At 47.3% G+C, this 20,440-nt stretch overlaps 1 protein-coding gene across 1 annotated transcript; it reads right to left on the reverse strand.

The window, feature by feature from the left end:
- Positions 1-14,888: 14,888 nt before the first annotated feature.
- LOC132210418 (germ cell nuclear acidic protein-like) lies at positions 14,889-20,154 on the reverse strand. The gene is made up of 2 exons (XM_059650004.1): positions 19,824-20,154; positions 14,889-15,705 (listed from the first exon to the last, which is right to left on the reverse strand). The coding sequence occupies exons 1-2, from the start codon at positions 19,871-19,873 to the stop codon at positions 14,889-14,891; spliced, it is 867 nt and encodes a 288-aa protein (XP_059505987.1). The 5' UTR covers positions 19,874-20,154.
- Positions 20,155-20,440: the final 286 nt, after the last annotated feature.

Below are 20,440 nucleotides of genomic sequence, written 5' to 3' on the forward strand. Positions count from 1 at the left end.
GGTTTCTATGAAGTCTGGGTAGGAAGGGTCTAGAGGGATAGCAGCTAATTGTTAGCAAATGGGATGACATTAATTTAGGTTATTTGGTTCGCATGGGCAGGTTGGACTGAAGGTCTGTTTCATGAGCTATGTTGTATCTAGGCTATGGATCTTGCACAGCTGACTAGTTGGGGGGGCATGTGGGGACAGTGAGAGGTGGTGGGTGTGGGTGTGGGAGAGAGAGGGAGTGTGTGTGTGTGTGTGTGTGTGTGTGTGTGTCTGGATGGACAGTCATGTAAGAGTCATCTAGCCATGTAAGAGGCTGGCACTGTTCTGCATTGGAAGATGCCACCCGAGAATGCATTCGCCCCCCACCCCCCACCGCCCGACTGGCTGTGTGAGGTAATTAGACCAGGTTTACTGAAAAAGTCTGATCCTTGGATCCAGCCCCTGGGTGTTGGTCTCACAATGCACCTGATCTCCCTTCTGAGGGTTTCCAGGCCCATCTTCTCTTGATAATAAAATGTGAGGCTGGATGAACACAGCAGGCAAAGCAGCATCTCAGGAGCACAAAAGCTGACGTTTCGGGCCTAGACCCTTCATCTTCTCTTGCCCAGTCCTACTGCCAGTGTCTCTGGTGCCATCGGTCTGAATCCGCCCGCTTGTTTTCCAGCTCAGTTTGAAAGAATTTTTTTTGCAGCTATCCTTCTACATGCACCCCCTGATGACAGATAACCTGTCTTTATGAAGCACCGGTAATGTGGCTCAGTTGTTAGTACTGTCACCTTACCAGCACCAGGGACCCAGTTTCGATTCCAGCCTTGGGCAACTGTCTACATGGATTTTCTCCCACACTCCAAAGGTGTGTATGTAAGCCATGGGAAATGCAGGGTTACATGCATGGGGAGGAGCGGTTAGGTTTGTTTTGGATGCTCTTTGGAGGGGCAGAATGGACTTGATGGATCGGATGGCCTGCTTCTGCACTGTCGGGATTCAATGATGCTACCCTGCTGTGGACAGGGCTTGTGGTAACATTGGAAAGGTGAGAGCAGCAGCCGCAGTGGCAGAGTATGCGCAGTGCTGAAATCGTACAGATGAGGCACGAATATTAGTTGGACCAACCTCAGTCCAAACAGACATAATCAGCTCAGCAACTGCATTGCCCAGCCTGAAAAATCCATCTTTTGCTGTTGGCTGTTTCCAAACTAAACGTACTTGGTAAAGCCAAGTGTAATGTGGTGAGAATTCCATTCAGTTACCCAATTCGACAATGACATTGTAGGCAGCCTGGACTCTGATGAAGAGTCATCTAGACTCGAAATGTTAGCTTGCTCTCGCTCTACAGATGCTGCCTGACCTGCTGTGATCTCCAACATCTTTTGTTTTCCGTTAAATGATCACATTCCTGTCTGCGGCATCTTGCTGTGCACAAACTGGCTTCTTTTTAGTTCATTCATCCACAGGATGTGGGCATTGCTGAATGGGCCAGCGTTTATTGCCTGCTCCCCAGTTACCCCTTGGGAAGGTGGAAGCAAAGGGAGGGTATTCCAGGATTCTGACCCAGCAACAGTGAAGGGACGGCAATGGATTTCCAAGTCGGGATGGTGAGTGGGTTGGAGGGGAACATGGAGGGGGTGGTGTTCCTGTGTACCTGCTGCTCTTGTCCTTCTAGATGGAAGTGGTAGTGTATTTGGAAAGTGTTGTCTGAGCAGCTTCGATGAAATTACTCTTCATCGCTGCTGTATTCCCTACTTTACAGCGGTGATTCCATTTCGAAGAGAGGTCCTCGGCCAAGCAGTGCTTCAGGACTCCATTTCCATCACTGCTCGCTGTTTACCCCGTTCAGGCCCATGTATTTCTTTCAAGAGCTATTTGGACGCAGTGTGCCTCACACTATTGCTGCCCTGCCAGATTACAAGCTCCCCAGGTATCATGTTGTTCTTTTAGATATTAAGTGTTAGCTTTTCAACAATACCTAGCCTTGTGCTATTGGATCCAGTGATTACTCAGAGTTGTTGGCTGGCTTTCAAGTAAGTATTCTCAAGTTCTAATCCTGATATCCAGACTGCAGGGCTCTTAGAGGTTGTCGTATCAGGAGGAGAAGGTGTGAAAACATCCTAGAACACCTGTGAAACATTTGCTTATGAATTATTTGGCTTGTTTCCCAAGCCATTGCTCGCTTGCTTCACTAAGAGTTTGTAATACCGTGGCGCAAGATATCGCAGCCTGTGGAGATTTCCGTTCTAAACACGAAAGCGAAAGAACTGCGGATGCTGGGAATCAGAAACAAGAACAGGGAATTGCTGGGAAAGCTCAGCAGGTCTGGCAGCACCCACACAGAGAAATCAGAGTCAAAGTTTCGGGCCCAGTAACCCTTTGTCAGATTTCCCTTCGCCCATGTTCCTCTTCCCCCACTCAGAGATGTAGATGGTGAACATGTCTGTGCCTGTTTCTGTACCTGGTTTCTCCTTGAACTGGGTCAGGGCTTTATGCCAGAGCACCGACCCCCATCCAATGTGGTCATCATTCCCAGCTAAGTGCACCCTATGTTGGTGAGAGGACACTGCATCTCCACTTGACCTGTCTCCATTCCGTTAACAGGCAACTTTTGACCTTGGTGCAGCGTTGCAAGACAACTTGTGAATTAGCGAAGATTTTGCGCTACATATTTTGGGTAGAGGTGTAATTTTCCAGTCCCACTCCTCAAATATATAGCGTTCCCTTTCTAGGTCAACGGAGAAGGAAAAGAGTGATTATGGAGTCTTGTGCACATTTTTAAAATGCAGTCTCACCTCACTCAACAAAGTGTAATTTTTTAAGATTCACGGTCGATTTCCTGTTGATTGCATGTTTCGGGGGTTCGGGTCAGGGCTAGGAGTATGGGTGGAGGGAAGCTGTTGGGATGCAGATGATCAGACTCCACTGCTGTCAGTAGCTATGGTGTAACAACAGAAATGCCCATGTCATTGCTAACGTCAAACCCAGGCCATTGAATTGTTGACCTGTACTTTCCACGTAACAGAGGTATGTGTGTAAATAATAAATCCCTGACCTCTGTTTTAACTAAGAGGCCAATATCTCATGTGTAAGCATTAAATTGATAGCGTAAGTACCACACTGTTTGGCTCTGTGGTTCAAGAGTGGAAAAAATAAGTAGCATGCCTTTTAATAACATTTACAGCCATGTGGGCGTAGGAATAAATATTTGAGGAGGACTTTTCACTGCCAGACAATGGACTCTTCGCGAAACATTGGCAGTTGTGATGATATTCCATCTTTTTCGAGAAAATCTATAAATATGTTCAAAGCATATCAGCTGCGTGCAGCCTACATCTGGAAGTGTCTAGCAGTCATTAAATGGGAGAGTAAACGTTGGCCTCGCTGCCTCACTTGTGAAATTTGTGTCAGCTGTAGATTACACCGCCAGGTTATTAGGGTATGTGGTAATGCTCCTATCTCTGAGACAGAAGGTCTGAGTTCATGTGTCTCCTCTACTGTCATAACATATCTTAGCATGTTACATGAAGAGGTAATTCCTACAGTAAACTGCTGAGTGTCTGTTTAGGACAGGTTTACCCTGGGTCTGTCTTACTGCCATCCCAGCCCAGGCACACACAGACACACACACACACACACTCACAGACACACACAGACACACACACACACACACACTCACAGAGATACACACACCTGCACACACACACACACAGGCACAGACACACACATACACACACACACACACAGGCACAGACACACACATACAGACACACACACACACTCACAGAGATACACACACCTGCACACACTCACACACCGACACGCACACACACACAGACAGACAGACAGACAGACACACACACACACACACACACACACACACACAGAAATTGTATAAAGAACCCAATGATTTGCTCATCAGTGGTGGTAACTTGCATGTTGTTTGACTTGCATCAGATTGTGGGAGCACCCATTGATTGATGAAGGGATGAGATGGGATCACTATGTAAATTTAACTCGATGATGTCAGAACATTCCATCCCTGTGGTTTCAGGAATCTATTTATTTATCCAACTTAGGTGTGTGACTGATGCGATGGAGTGAGCAACAGTCCCCACTGACGTTCACAAGTCAGAAACACTGAGAGTAATTCTAAACGTAACACAGTGGTGTCAGCTGCTCACTGGAAGAATGTAGTATCTGTGACCTTTCACCTTTGTCGCACACACAGGCAGCACTCCTGACATTCTTGCGTTAATTTGGCCACCTATTCCCACCTCTTCCAACATGACGCCTGATTATCTATTCGCTAGCTGGAGGGTTACACTCCCAAGTTTCACCTCGCAGACTTGGGAGAGTGGCCCCCCCCCCCCCCCCCCCCCCGCCCCCCCCAGCTCTGGGACAGAGGCCAATGCCAGTGCTCCTGCTTTTGCAACCCAGGGTGAGGGAGGAGGCAGTGGCCTAGTGGTACTATTGCTGGACTGTTAATCCAGAGACCCAGATAACATTCTGGGGACCCGGCTTCGAATCCCACCACAGCAGATGGTGGAGTTTGAATTCAATAAAATATCTGGAATTAAGAATCTAATGATGACCATGAATCCATTGTCAATTGTCAGGAAAAACCCATCTGGTTCACTAATGTCCCTTAGGGCAGGAAACTGCCATCCTTATCTGGTAAACTGTCTTATAGCAATGGCACAGAGAGAGGTAGAGATGAAATAGCACTAGCTCAATAAATCAGACTGTGGTTGGGCTGGGAGAAAGGATCCCATGATATTTTTAGACCTGTGTCTGACAAGGAATTCCCTTCTTCCATCGCTAGTGCGTTGAAAAGCCAGCTGGTTCACAAAACCTCCTTCTAATTAAACATCTGTGATTGAAAAAAGTTCCCCTTTAATCTGGTTGCTGTATGGAAATAAAGATATTCAGATGGTCACAATCAATTCTGAATGGTAGTATTTAATTTCTTCCTGTATGAAGCACAGCTGTCCTCACCAGACTTCAGACTCCGTAATATGGGCTTTCCTGTAGGATTGTGTCTATATTAGTCTGATCATTATCCACAGAGGAAATCTGTAAAAATAAATCTCTGTTCATCCCCATGTCAGGAATTACAGACAGTGCACTGAATGCAGTCATTGCTGTACAACAGCAGGAAGTGAAAGAGGTTTCATTAACTGGAAAGCATTGGCTGTATTTAATGAAACTTCCCGACTTCTTTAATTGTAGCAGGCTTAGCTCAGAACTGGTTTAAGGATATGGTAAAGTCATAAGATGTACAGCACAGAAACAGACCCTTCAGTCCAATTTGTCCATGCAGCCCAGATATCCCCAATTCACCCAATCCCATTTGCCGGCATTTGGCCCATATCCCTCTAAACCCTTCCTATCCATGTCCCCATCCAGATGCCTTTTAAATGTTATAATTGTACCAGCCTCCACCACTTCCTCTGGCAGCTCATTCCATACACGCACCACTGTCTGCATACCCCTTAGGTCCCTTTTAAATCTTTTTCCTCTCACCTTGAGCCCTCTAGTTTTGGGCTCCCCCACCCTGGGGAAAAGATCTTGACTATTCACCCTAACCATGCCCCTCGCGATTTTATAAACCACAATAAGGCTGCCCCTCAGCTTCCAAGGAAAATAGCCCCGGCCTATTCGGCCTCTCCCTGTAGCTCAAACCCTCCATCCCTGGCAATATTCTTGCAAATCTTCTCTGCACTACTTCAAATTTTACAACATTTACGATTGAAGCTTGCTGAGTGGGTGGATTTGAAAGCAGTGGGTACTGGGGATGTTCATGTCTCCTGCCCATTGCCAGTGCTGTGTTGCTAGGGACATGATCCTTGCAGTGATGCAGCCCAGTTGACTTGTTGAGGTGGTGTTGGAATCTCATGGAGGACACCCTGCCCAAGCGTTTCATTGCATGGCAATAGCGAGATACTGTACACACCCATCCCACTGCCTGTGGGTGTCCCGAGGATGTGGATGGTGCTACGTGAATGTAAGGCACCCTTTAACAGATTTACAGACTAAAGCACATCCTCTACAGATTCCAAACAAATTCTGCTTTGGCTCAACTCCATCAGAAAGACAGTTTTTAATCCACTGCGGCGTGGCAAGGAGGGGGAACACAGGGGAGGAGGAAGAGAAGAGGGAGGGAGAGGGATGTGAAAGAGGAGGAGGAGGAGAGGGAGGGGAGGAATTGAAGGAAGTGGATCCTGAGCGACCACAATACTCCGCCCCTCGGTCTTCCCAGAATTGACACTCAGTCTCCACCCTCCCCGCCATCTCAATGCAAGACCAGGACTGAAGACAATGGGCTAACCTGGCACAGCGCTGGCTGTAGCAAGCTGAGGGTATATTAATGTGAACAAGCTCTCTCAGTGCTTCATGTGAAAGTGATGGGTGACTGGCTTGTAGCTCTCTATCACCACTCCATATCTTTCAGTACTGACTGTCAGTCTGAGTGGGAAATTTTCTGCTATCCTCTCAGCTAGACAAACATCAGCAGTCTGACCTCATGCCCAGACTATATTTGTGGAACTGTAGTCATCAGAGTCGGTATTTCCCAAAGAGAGTACTACCGTAACAGTCAATTTAGTTTGTCAAAACTGTTTTGTACTTGCAGATGGTTTCACTACATTTCTGACAAGTACAGAGTTGGATACGCTGTCTATAAATAGTTCTGCTGAGTCACTGCTGGCCCAACAAAAGAGCAATTTATTTTTCCTTTCATCTACACTGATAATTCACCTATTCAACTGGTCTTCACACTAACTTATACACTCTCTGCCCTATCGCAGCCGAAATGTCTTTTCTCCTGTCGTTTTTCTTCCATGGTTAGACAGCAGAGGTATTTTGTTAGTCCATTCTGCAAAACTGATTCCTTGGAGATTAACTCAATTCATGGATTCCTGTGATATCTTCCATATTGATGTCACTGGGGCTTTATCCTCTACAGTTCGTATCTAACAGCCTCAGATATCTTTGCGTTGGTCCAATTCTGGCCTCTTTTATCATTGACCGGCCATTCCTTCAGCTCCTTGGGCCCCAGGTTCTGGTATTCCCTCCCTAAACTTGTCTCCCTCTATAGCTTTGACTCCACCAGTCTGGGGCACTACCTTGTCTACAAAGCTTTTGTTCATCTGTCTAATATCACACACAACTTGATGCTAATTCTTGGGTGAAGCATCTTGATATGCTTTACAAAATTACAAACAGTTTACATTAATCCAAAACTGTTGTTGGATAACAGCTATTGTGTGAAGTAGGTCTCGGGAGCTATGGTAGCACAGTGGTAAGTGTCCCTCCCTCTGAGCTAGGAGGCCCGGTTTCAAGTCATGTCTTTTCCAGGGCTGTGTGACAACTTCTCTGAACACGTCAATTAGGCAAAAAAATGGTGGCCTGAAATGTGAACAATGAGGAAACCAGATTGAATGTCAGTTAGGTCAACATAGGGAACAGGTAATTTGTGTAAATTCATGGAATACTTAGAGAGTGAAGGGATGCATGGCAACTATATCAAAATAAATTAACTCTAATTCATCAGTCTATGCATGCTCAAGATCCTTACCTTCCTCCAGTTCCAGATGGTTGCCACATGGACCACCATTCACTTAAAGGTGTCATCTCTCCCTCCATCCCTCCTTCAGGGCGTTCATACAGTCTATTTGTTGATGGTAGTGCCGTTAAACATCAAGAGGAGATAGTTAGATTCTCTCTCGTTGGAGATGGTCATTGTGTGATACGATTGTCACTCGCCATTTGTCAGCCCCAGTCTGGATATTGCCCAGGCCTTGCCAAATATGCACGAGGACCGTTTCAATCTTTGAGGAAATGGTGCTGAACATTGTGTAATCATCGGCGAAAATCCCCATTTCTGACCTTATGATGGAGGGAAGGTCATTGGCGAAGTAGCTGAAGATGGTTGGGCCTAGGACAGTGCCCTGGGGAATTCCTGCAGAGATGTCCTGGAGCTGAGATGATTAACCTCTGAGAAACACACCCACCTTCCTAGGGTCACCAGACTTGAAATGTTAACTCTGCTTTCTCTCCACAGATAGCTGCCAGACCTGCTGAACTTCTCCAACAATTCCCGTTTTTTGCTTCACATCTTCCTGCGCACCAACCAGTGGAGAGTTTGCCCCTTGATACCCATTGGCTCCAGTTACACTAGGGCTCCTCGATGCCACACTCAGCCAAATAGTAACTTGTATCAAGGGCTGCCACTCACACCTCGCCTCAGGAATTTAGCTCTTTTGTCCATGTTTGATCCAAGGTTACAATAAAATCAGGAGCTGATTGGCCCTGGCAGAGCCCTGACTGAGGGTCATTGCAGAGCAGGTTCAGTAGAGTGAGTGTTACTTGATTGCACTGTTGACCAGCATTCCCTCTAATTTTCCTACTGAGTGCACAAATCTCCAAGACCCTGGTGTGGCTGTTGAATGTGGAACAAGAAGTTGATTGGTGTACATGGGGTATCCGTGCGGCTTAGAATGAACTGAGCTCTCAATTACATTTTCCGTCAGATTATGATGATTGAGAGTGAACTGATGGGGTGATGATTGGCCGGGTTAGATTTGTCCTCTCGTGTGAAGAACATACCTGGGCGATTTTCCACATTGCCGGCTAGATGTCGGCATTATAACTGTACTGGGAGAGCTTAGCTAGAATGCAGGAAGCTCTGGAGGCCAAGACTTCAGCACCACGGCCATCTGCCCAAGATGGTGGTAGAGCAGGGGTCTGTGCCTGGGGATTGTCCGCTCCCACCGTCTTTCGTTCTCTTTTCTTTTCGCATCTCTTTACTTTCGCTCTTTCTCTTTCCTGTTTCTTCTTCACTGCCTTTTCTTTTAAGCCTGGAAAGTGATGGGTGAAGGAGGGGCCCTCCAGCAGCAGTGGCAGCAAGGCCTGGCGATCTCCCCCAGCTCAGACTCACAGGCTAGGCCCAGGCTCCAGGTCAGTAGCTAGGCCCGGCTGTCTGAAAGAGGAGAAAGGTTGTCTCGGCCCAGTCTCCCTGTGTGGTAGGTTTGTCCCGGTGTGGAGGACTCATCCTCATGTGAATGTCTTCTTCTTTTTCAGCCTACATGTATTCTGGTGGCCTGGCATGGGGATCTCATCCAGCTGCGTCTTCAGGATATTCCATCCTTCCTTCGCCAGCTTTCCCTGAGCCCAGGAGCCATTATCTGAACTGTGAAGAACTTTGTATTAATTTAACTTATTTTTATTACTATGTATGATTTCTGTCATTGATGGAGGTGGGGAGCCTTATAAAACTTTTCACTGTATTTTTACTGTAAAATTACACGAGATAATAAATTTCTAATTTGGTTCTATTGTACAGCCATACATTGTCTGGGCCCACCATTATTCATTAATGTGGGTTCTTGGTGCGTTTACAAAAGCCCAGATCAGGTTACTTTTGGATGATGTTTATTACGATAATTAGGTATGATGTTTAGGCAGCACACACAGAGCTGCACAGGGTCTAACTCTCTTCAAAACGCTCTCACATTGCCGTGGACATCTCAGGCTAGCTCACAAAGGCATGTACATTAAAATGAAACATTATTTCTGCAATAACCTCTACAGAACCCAGCGTCTTCAACTTCTTCTCGAATGAATTACATTTTTTCAAGACCAGTGTCTGTGTTGCTGGGGCTATGAGGACGATGATGAGATCCACTTGGACACTTGCAGCCCAAGATTGTCACAAATTATCTAACAGGATGCCACGAGATTCAGCGTGTCAGTGCCTCCCGACTGTCTACCTCTGTTTGGGGCCGGATGCACCCTGGGATGAGATTTTGGTTATGTGCTATGGCTCTGTGTGTATGACTTATGCAGCAGGCAGATGTTTGACCAAACTATGGGACAGGCCTCTCAATTTTGGCACAAATCCCGAGATAGTAGCAAGGAGGAACCTCCAGAGTCAATTGTAGAGGTCATGCTCTAAGCTGTTTCTAGACTATGCTTTCAGTTCTGTCTTAATTATAATTCCCTGTTGCTGGTTGGTGAAACCAACAGCATGCTGGGTCACTTCAGAAGGCAGTAATGGGGCAACTACTCCTCTGTGAAGTTTACTTATTTGATGAGACTCGGGAAAGACTGTCAATTTTTAAATCTGAAGAACCGAGGGGTCTCCATGAGATAGTAGGAACTGCAGATGCTGGAGAATCCGAGATGACAAGGAGTAGAGCTGGATGAACACAGCAGGCCAAGCAGCATCATAGGAGCAGGACAGCTGACATAAGGGTCTAGGCCCGAAACGTCAGCTTTCCTGCTCCTATGATGCTGCTTGGCCTGCTGTGCTCATCCAGCTCTACACCTTGTTATCTTGGAATTCCATGAGGTTTTTATACCAATCTGACAGTGTCACGGTCACTGTTCCAGATTTCCTTAGTGAAGTGAATCGAAATTCCCACACCACCATTGAGGATTCAAACTGAGTTTTGGATAATGGGTTCCTATTTCTGTAACCCAGTAACACATCCTGTGAAAAGAGAAACATTAAATCCGATGTGATGTAAGTCAATCAAACCTTATCCAACTCAACCCAACCCCAACCTCAAACCAACCCAAATCATTCTGAGTGGGCTGCGTAGTTCAAGTGTTGTTGATGAGTATTGCAGAAGCCTCATGTACGGTCTAGAAATGTGTTTTCAAATCCCGCTCTGATGGGTGAGGCAAGCTTTCTCAGCTGTGGCTCAGCCGTTCCTTATTCACTCAATGGGATGGGCATGTCACTGGCTGGTCCAACATTTGACCTTGAGATGGTGCTGGTGAGCTGATCCCTTCAAGTCTCTTTGGTCTGGGCGCATGGCCAATGGCCTTACGGGGTGGGGTTTTGATCCAGCAACACTGAACCAATGGCAATGTATTTCCAAGTCAGGATGGTAAGTGGCTTGCAGGGTTGGGGTGGGAAGCTTGCAGGGGGCAGTGTCCTTGTGTATCTGCTACCAGTCACATTCTACGTGTGCTGGCAGCTCTTTGAAGACCATGACAAGTCCCTGCAATCTGTTCGTGAGCAGGGTGTTAGACTGCAGCTATCAAACAGTTCGGAGCAGGCTACTTCCCTGCCTAACCACTCCACCATTAGTAAAATGGTAGGATTTATAGGTAGGTATGGTTTGACTCATTTATGAATTCACCTTCTGGGGCCACCAAGTCCTGGAGTGGGACTTGAACCCAGGGCTATCTGCCTCAAAGGAAGGGAAGCTATTGCCTTCCGAAGGCATTCTGCTTCATTCTGACCTCGGATAAGGTGACATTAGTCTTCCTCTGGGAGTGAAGCCCAGCGACTGGTTCCCCACCTACAACGCCATATTTCTGGTACGATATGCTAGAGCCTGGAATGGCCGTGACAGCCACTGACAGTGTTCTCCATTCACCGGTGCCACGTTTTGCAGCAGGAGACCTGAGCTCGCTGATAACCTACTCGATGAAATGTTGGAACATGGCAGCTTACTCTCAGAGTGGCTGAGGAATGACAAATATTGCCTAAGCTCCACTGTGGGCCCGGCCTCCAGGACACTGCCGTCGTCATCGTCCTCTCCCCACCGCCTCAGCTCTTAGAGTGATAGAGGCTTACAGCATGGAAACAGGCCCTTCGGCCCAGCTTGTCCATGCTGCCCAAATTTCACAATTAAACTAGTCTCATTTTCCTGCGCTTGGTCCATATCCCTCCATACCTTTCCCATCCATGTACCTGACCAAATGTTTCTTAAATGACAAAATTGTACTCACTTCCACCACTACCTCTGGCAGCCCATTCCAGACACTCACCACCCTCTGTGTGAAAAAAATTGCCCCTCCAGACTCTTTTGTGTCTATCCCCCTCACCTTAAAACTGTGAGCTCTAGTTTTTGACTCATTTACCCTGTGGAAAAGTTTTTGGCTATCTACCTAATATATGCCCTTCATGATTTTACGAAACTCTGTGAGGTCAATCTTTTATGCTCCAGGGGAAAAATCCCAGCCTATCTGACCTCTCTTTATAACGCAAACCTACCAGTCCAGGTGGCATCCTAATAAATCTTTTCTGCACTCTTCCTTGCTTCATAATATCCATTCTTTAGTAGAGTGACGAGAACGGCACACAGTACTTCAAATGTTGCCTCACCAATGTCTTGTACAGTTGCAACTAGACATCCCAACTCCAATGCTCAATATTCTGACCAATGAAAGTAAGCATGCCGATAGCCTTCTTTACCAGCCCGTCTACCTGTGACTCCACTTTCAAGGAGCAGTGAACCTGTATCCCTAGATCTCGTTGTTCTATGACACTCCCTCCTGCTCTCTCTCTCATCTCCTTTACCATTCATCTTTACCTTCCTGCAGCCAGGTGGGAACATCAGTGACAGGAATAAAACTGTTTGTGAAGTTTGCAAAAGCAGCATACCAGTGATGAAGGGTCTAGGCCCAAAACGTCAGCTTTTGTGCTCCTGAGATGCTGCTGGGCCTGCTGTGTTCATCCAGCCTCACATTTCATTACCAGTGTAATCTAATTGGTAGAACCAAAGAGCTGTGTGGAGATGTAGCAAGAATGGGTTAGGTCTGACTGTGTGATTCACCAATGAGTCCCACCATCATTGGAAGTGATACAATTGTTCTCTCTTGCAGACTTGTGGCAAGATGAAATAAGAGGGATAAAAAAGTGTGGAGCTGGATGAACACAGCAGGCCAAGCAGCATCTTAGGAGCTAGACCCTAGGCCCGAAACGTCAACTTCTGTGCTCCTAAGGTGCTGCTGTGTTCATCCAGCTCCACACTTTGTTATCTTGGATTCGCCAGCATCTGCAGTTCCCATTATCTCTGAAATAAGAGGGAGACGTTTCTTCCGCAAAGTTACCTCCACAGACTCTGTAAGCATTTGTTAGCTACATTACAAGATCAAGCATATTATAATCAGCAGCAAATGGATGTTTTCAGCATTTCACATCTAACCCCTAATACTCCATCATGGAAGAAGGAATAAAGAGGCGTTCTTAAGCTGACTGACTGAGTGGAGAACTGTATGGGAAATTTAACAGCTCAGTCCAGTTGGTACAGCCAGAGGGTGATACATGTCAGTGCACTTCCCCTTGGGGAGAGATGGACAGTGGGGCTGTTACACTTGCTTCAGGTGAAGGCATACTGCTTGTGCGTGAACTGGGATCCTTGGAGCTGCGGAGGGCTGCAAATACAACTTTGATGTGAAACTGAGGGCTCAGAAGAGGTTTAGCAGGACATTGCCAGGGGTTGGCAGATTTATGTGGCTCGAACTTCTTTTCACCGGGGCATAGGAGGTTGCGGGGTGACCTTCCTGAGGCTTATAAAATCGTGAGGGGCACAGTTTATGTAAATGGCAGGTGTTTTTTCCCTAGGGTGGGGGTTGTCGAAAATAGGGGGCATATTTTTAAGGTGAGATGGGAAGGATTTAAAAAAGACATCTGGGGCAACTTTGTTCACACAGACAGTATGGCATAAGCTTCCAGAGGAAGTGATGGATGTGGGTACAGTTATAATGTTTCAAAGACTTTTGGATAGATACATGAATAGGAAAGGTTTGGAGGGTATGGGCCAAGAGCAGGCAAGTGGGGCTAGTTCAGTTTGGAAACATGGTTGGCATGGACTGCAGGATCTGTTTCCATGCTGTATCACTCTATATATGGAAGGTGCACTCGGTTTGCCTGTTTCAATTGGCAGGGAAAGGACGGAAAGGATTAAAGAACAAGACGGAAGCTGGGTGAAGACCAGGGAAAGGGGGCTGTTTGTGAAAGGAAAAGAGAAGAGATAGTAATGGAATAAGAATGTGTCCAGAGAAGGTGTGCCCGGGAGCGGCAGACTCTCACATGGATAGCTGCTGTCTCAGTGAGCTGCCAGCGATCTGATACTGTTTGACTGCAGAATGACTCACTGAGCTTGTAAACGTGTCTGGTCAAAAGATCCTTCATTTCCATTTTGTTTAGCTCTGTACAGGGTTCTTGCGGCGCAGTCGTTGTTCTCCTACATCAGAGCCAGGAGACCTGCGTTCGGGTTCCACCTACTTCGGAGGTGTGTAATAACACATCTGAACAGGTTGACAAAACAAAATACCTACAGGGAGCTGGTCAATTTCAACCTGCTGTGTGATTACGTGAGAGTGGAGCCGTTGAAATCTATGAGAATCCCAACTTGTACATGGGGATGCTTCCTCTTGTGGACTGGTGCAGAATTAGGGGGCACTGTTTTAAAATTAAAGGTCACCATCGAGGACAGAGACGAGGGGATTTTTCTTCACTCTTAAAAGTATTGTGAGGCTTTGGAACTCTGCTTCAGAAGGCTGTAGAGTTGGGGTCATTGAATCTGGAATTTAATAGATACTTGTTAGGCAGGGGTTAGATGTGAAAGTGAGATCCCGAACACAAAAATTCATCATCTTATTGAATGGTGGAACAGGGTTGAGGGTTAAAGTACGTTGATAGCCCCCATTAGAAAGACTTTATATTAGCAATTTGAATTAGGTTTTATTGTCAAGTACATGGAGACAGGACTACAGTGGAAGGTTTACAATTTCACCTTCCCCAAGAACCGATGTGTAAAAGCTTAGGTAAAAAATGAAAAATTAAATAATTAAGTTAGAAGTTCATCATGAACATTCTTCTCAGTAGAGAGTAGTAAATAAGAAATAATGTTCCAAGTTCCAAATTACAGTTCTTCTTTAGCCATGGGCCTGCAGTCGGTCCACCACGAGGACTCCACCTCTCCCCCAAAACTAGGCTCCACCTCTCCCCCTGAGCTCTGGTCTCATTCTCCCCCTGAGCTCTGGTCTCCATCTCCCCCTGAGCTCTGGTCTCCATCTCCCCCTGAGCTCTGGTCTCATTCTCCCCCTGAGCTCTGGTCTCCATCTCCCCCTGAGCTCTGGTCTCCATCTCCCCCTGAGCTCTGGTCTCATTCTCCCCCTGAGCTCTGGTCTCCATCTCCCCCTGAGCTCTGGTCTCCATCTCCCCCGAACTCTGGTCTCCATTCTCCCCCTGAGCTCTGGTCTCCATCACCCCCTGAGCTCTGGTCTCCATCTCCCCCTGAACTCTGGTCTCCATTCTCCCCCTGAGCTCTGGTCTCCATCACCCCCTGAGCTCTGGTCTCATTCTCCCCCTGAGCTCTGGTCTCCATCTCCCCCTGAGCTCTGGTCTCCATCTCCCCCTGAGCTCTGGTCTCCATCTCCCCCTGAGCTCTGGTCTCATTCTCCCCCTGAGCTCTGGTCTCCATCTCCCCCTGAGCTCTGGTCTCCATCTCCCCCTGAGCTCTGGTCTCATTCTCCCCCTGAGCTCTGGTCTCCATCTCCCCCTGAGCTCTGGTCTCCATCTCCCCCTGAGCTCTGGTCTCATTCTCCCCCTGAGTTCTGGTCTCCATCTCCCCCTGAGCTCTGGTCTCCATCTCCCCCTGAGCTCTGGTCTCCATCACCCCCTGACCTCTGGTCTCCATCACCCCCTGACCTCTGGTCTCCATCACCCCCTGAGCTCTGGTCTCCATCACCCCCTGAGCTCTGGTCTCCATCTCCCCCTGAGCTCTGGTCTCCATCTCCCCCTGAGCTCTGGTCTCCATCACCGTGCCTCGATGCTGTTGTCTCGCTGCCGATCGCTGTCCGGGTTCACCAGATGCCGCATCACATACTTCCGTAGCCCTGGTCTGTGCCCACTCTGTGCCCACTCCACTGCTGTTGCTGCCACGACCGAGCACCCTCCAGAAGGTTAGTAGAGAATAAGCACTAAAAGAAAGTAAGAAATAAAAGTGGTCGGAGCTGACGAGCTCTGTCTCAGGAGCATAAATCTGCCACCATTTTGGATCCTTTTCACCAGCCTTAGCATCACCAGTAAAACTTGCATATGAAAAATACTGGTCCAACTGGACAATTGGACTTTAAAATGGAGCTCCAGTATGACCAGTCCTTTTATTTCCATGTATTGCTGTTGGTTTCTTTAACTGGTCTTGCACTCTGACCTCCCATCACTAGGTCGCCCGCTTTACTCACCTTGGCTCCAACAGCCATGGTATGGTCCATGGTGCAGAGCCCATGAGTTAACATGGCCTCAATCTCAAGTATCCACCACAGGCTGGAGGTGGCCGGGTGTTGGGGGGGTTTGGTGTGTGAAGGGTGCAGGGTTTGGGCAATCTAGGCGTTTGCCCCAGAGGACTTACCCCAAACAGTGGCATTACTCACCAGCCTGGTTGACTTCCTATTTGTCTGTCCTGAAGATTCCTCAAGACTCGCACAAAGTCGAAGGTGAAACTGAGGGAGTGCTGCACTGCCAGTGATAAAGGGAACTGCAGATGCTGGAGAATCCAAGATAATAAAGTGTGAATCTGGATGAACACAGCAGGCCAAGCAGCATCTCAGGAGCACAAAAGCTGACGTTTCGGGCCTAGACCATTCATCAGAGAGGAGGATGGGGTGAGGGAACTGGAATAAATAGGGAGAGAGGGAGAGAGCTGCACTGTCACTGTGTTTTGAGTAAGATGTGAAAGTAAAGACCCCATGTAGGCCACAGTAGGTAAAAGACAGTCGCTTTCTTTCCCCAAAGGCGATTAAAGGCAGTTATCACCATCTGAAAACATCATGGTTGCTTTTACTCTAGTTGCTCATCATTCCAATTTTATTTATTTTTGTCAACTCCAATTCTCAAGCAGTTGAGGCAGGATTTGAACTGACATTCCCTGCTGTTATTACCTTTGGATTACTGGCCTGCGTTGCTACACCATCAGGTGGGCTCCGGACTCTTCCCTCTGATTCAAACCCGACTCCAGAGAGGTAATGTGTTGAGCTCTGGTCACTACACCACCAGAAAGATGTGGAGATAACAAGGTGTAGAGCTGGATGAACACAGCAGGCCGAGCGGCATCAGAGGAGCAGGAAGGCTGACTGGACCCTTCTCCAGAAATCACATCCAGAAGGATGTGGATGTTTGGGGAGAGGGTACAGGATGTTGCCTGGTTTGGGCACTTTTTGCTACGAAGAGAGGTATGATAGACTGGCATTTTTTTCCCACTGGAATGCAGGAGGTTGAAGGGTTCATGATAGAAGTGTCTAAGATTGTGAATGGTATGGAGACAATGCAAAGTATGAGGCTTTTTCCCAGGGTGGTGGGATCAATTACTAAGGGACACAGGTTCAAGGTCCGAGGGGGAAGTTCCAAAGAGACGTGCGAGGCATGTTTTTCACACAAAGTGTGGGGAGTGCCTGGAGAATGCAGCAAGAGGAGGTGGTTGAAGCAGGCACAAGAGCAGCATTCAAGAAACACCTGGATGAACAAGTGATTGGGAAGGGAATAGAGGGATATGGATCCTGTCAGTGAGGGCAGTTTTAGGATTGAGGGGAAAATGTGTCAGCACAGGCTTGGAGGGCCGAATGGCCTGTTCCTGTGTTGATAACAAAGTGTGAAGCTGGATGAACACAGCAGGCCAAGCAGCATTTTAGGAGCACAAAAGCTGACGTTTCGAGCCTAGACCCTTCACCCTTTTCTGATGAAGGGTCAAGGCCCGAAACGTCAGCTTTTCTGCTCCTGAGATGCTGCTTGTCCTGCTGTGTTCATCCAGCTCCACACTTTGTTACCCCGGGTTCTCCAGCATCTGCAGTTCCCGTTATCTCTGTTCCTGTGTTGTATTGTTCTTTGTTTTTTCTATCCCACTGCAGCACAGAGGGAGTGCTGTATTGTTAATAGTATCATTTCATAGAGATGTTAAACCAAGGCAATTCATCCCCTCTCAGGTGGAAGTGAAAGATCACATTTGAGAGAAAAACAGAGGGACTCTCTGATTGTCTTGGTCAAGGCTGATCCCTCCGCCAACATGCGATCTGATAGTTATCACATTGCTGCTTGCTGGTGTGTTAATTGGTTGCCCAGGTATATCCCACACATAAAAAGCAGGATAAATCCAACCCGACAATTACCACCCCATCCGTCTCCTCTCAATCATCAGTAAAGTGATGGAAGGTGTCAGTAACAGTGCTACCAAGCAGCACCTGCTCAGCAATAACCTGCTCAGTGATGCCCAGTTTGGGTGCCGCCAGGGCCGCTCACCTCCTGACCTCATTACAGCCTTGGTTCAAACATGGACAAAAGGGCTGAATTCCAGGGGTGGGTGAGAGGGACAGCCCTTGATATCAAGGCTGCATTCGACCGAGTGTGGCATCAAGGAGCCCGAGCAAAACTAGTCAGGGAGGCGATGGCCTAATGGTATTGTCACTGGACTGTTAATTCAGAGACCCAGAAAATGTTCTGGGGACTCAGGTCTGAATCCTGCCACGGCAGGTGATGGAATTTGAATTCAATAAATATCTGGAATTGATGACCAAGAATCCATTGCTGACTGTCGGAAGGGGTGATGTGGAAATCATCTGGCTCACTAATATCCAGTTGGGAAGGAAACTGCCATCCTTACCTGGTCTGGCCTACATGTGACTCCAGACCCACAGCATTGTGGTTGACTCTGAACAGCTCTCTGGGTAATTAAATATGGGCAAGAAATGCTGGCCCAGAGACACTTTCATCCCGTGAATGAATATATTTTAAAAACTGGGTACTGGGACAGACTTTCTGCTGGTTGGAGTCATACCAAACAAAGGAAGATGATTGTGTTTGTGGGAGGTCAGTCATCTCAGCTCCAGGACATCTCTGCAGGAGCCCCTCATGGTAGTGTCCTCGGCCCAACCATCTTCAGCTGCTTCATCAATGACATTCCCTCCATCATAATGTCAGAAGTGGAGATGCTCACCAATGATCGTACAATGTTCAGTACCATTCGTGACTCCTCAGGTACTGAAGCAGTCCATGTTCAAATGCAACAAGATCTGGACAGTATCCAGGCTTGGGCTGGCAAGTGGCAAGTGACATTTGCGCCGCACAAGTGCTAGGTTATGGTCCTCTCCAGTAAGACAAAATCTACTCACTGCCCTTCACATTTAATGGTGTTCTATCACTGAATCCCCCACTATCAACAGCTTGGAGGTAACCATTGACCAGAAACTCAGCTGGACTCACCACATAAAGCCAGTGGCTACAGGAGCAGGTCAGAGGCTAGGAATACTGCAACAAGTAACTCCCCTCCTGACTCCCCAGGGCCTGTCCACCATCTACAAGGCACAAGTCAGGAATGTGATGGAATACTCCCCACTTGCCTGGATGAGTGCAGCCCCAACAACACTCAAGAAGTTTGACACCATCCAGGACAAAGCAGCCACTTGATTGGCACCACATCCACAAGCATCCACTCCCTCCACCACCGACGAGCAGCAGTGTGTACTGTCTACGAGATGCACTGCAGACACTCATCAGAGATCGCCAGACAGCAGCTTCCAAACCCAAAGCCACTTCCATCTAGCACATTCCTCTCCAGGTCTTACACCATCCTGACTTGTCTGAAAATCCTGTCTCTGACTACACTCTAGGTTTCATGTCTCTCAAGGACTGCAAAGGTTTAAGAAGGCAGCTCAGCACCACCTTCTCCAGGGCAATTCAGGGTGAACAAGAAATACAGGCTTCACCAGTAGTACCCACATCCCAGGAACAAATAAAAGCAAATAAAAATAATCAATTAACTGTGAGAATGAGACTTTGCAGCTAGATCTTTGGAATCATATGTGATTCCTTTATATTGATAGTAATAGCTGATGTGAAAATCATCAAAATGGGCGAAGGGGTCTTGAATGAAACCACAACACATCTTCCAACAAACTGTGCTCTCTCAGTGGGTTCATGGCAAGTAGTGGAATTTGATCTCAATAAATATCTGAAATTAAGAATCTAATAATGTCTATGAAAATTTTTTTTAGTGAAAAACCCGTCTGGTTCACTAATGCCCTTTAGGGAGGGAAACTGCCATCCTTACCTGGTCTGGTCTACATGTGACTCCAGACCCACAGCCATATGGGGTGTCATGGTGGCTCAGTGGTTAGCACTGTTGCTTCACAGCGTCAGGGACCTGGGTTTTGTTCCACCTTTGGACACCTCTCTGTGTGGAGTTAACACATTCTTACTGCATCTGCGTGTTTCCTCCGAGTGCTCAGGTATCCTCCATAGGAGTGCAGTCCACAGGTGTGCAGGTTAGGGTGGATAGAACATAGAACATTACAGTGCAGTACAGGCCCTTCGTCCCTCGATGTTGCGCAAACCTGTGAAACCAATCTGAAACCCATCTAACTGACACTATTCCATTATCATCCGTATGTTTATCTAATGACCATTTAAATGCCCTTAAAGTTGGCAAGTCTACTACTGTTGCAGGCAGGGCATTCCACGCCCTTACTACTCTTTGAGTAAAGAACCTACCTCTGACATCAGTCCTATATCTATCACCCCTCAATTTAAAGCTATGTCCCTTCGTGCTAGCCATCACCATCCAAGGAGAAAAGCTCTCACTGTCCACCCTATCCAATCCTCTGACCATCTTGTATGTCTCTATTAGATCACCTCTTAACCTTCTTCTCTCTAACGAAAACAGCCTCA

The sequence above is a fragment of the Stegostoma tigrinum genome, chromosome 12 (genome assembly GCF_030684315.1).
Source record: "Stegostoma tigrinum isolate sSteTig4 chromosome 12, sSteTig4.hap1, whole genome shotgun sequence".
Taxonomy (NCBI): domain Eukaryota; kingdom Metazoa; phylum Chordata; class Chondrichthyes; order Orectolobiformes; family Stegostomatidae; genus Stegostoma; species Stegostoma tigrinum.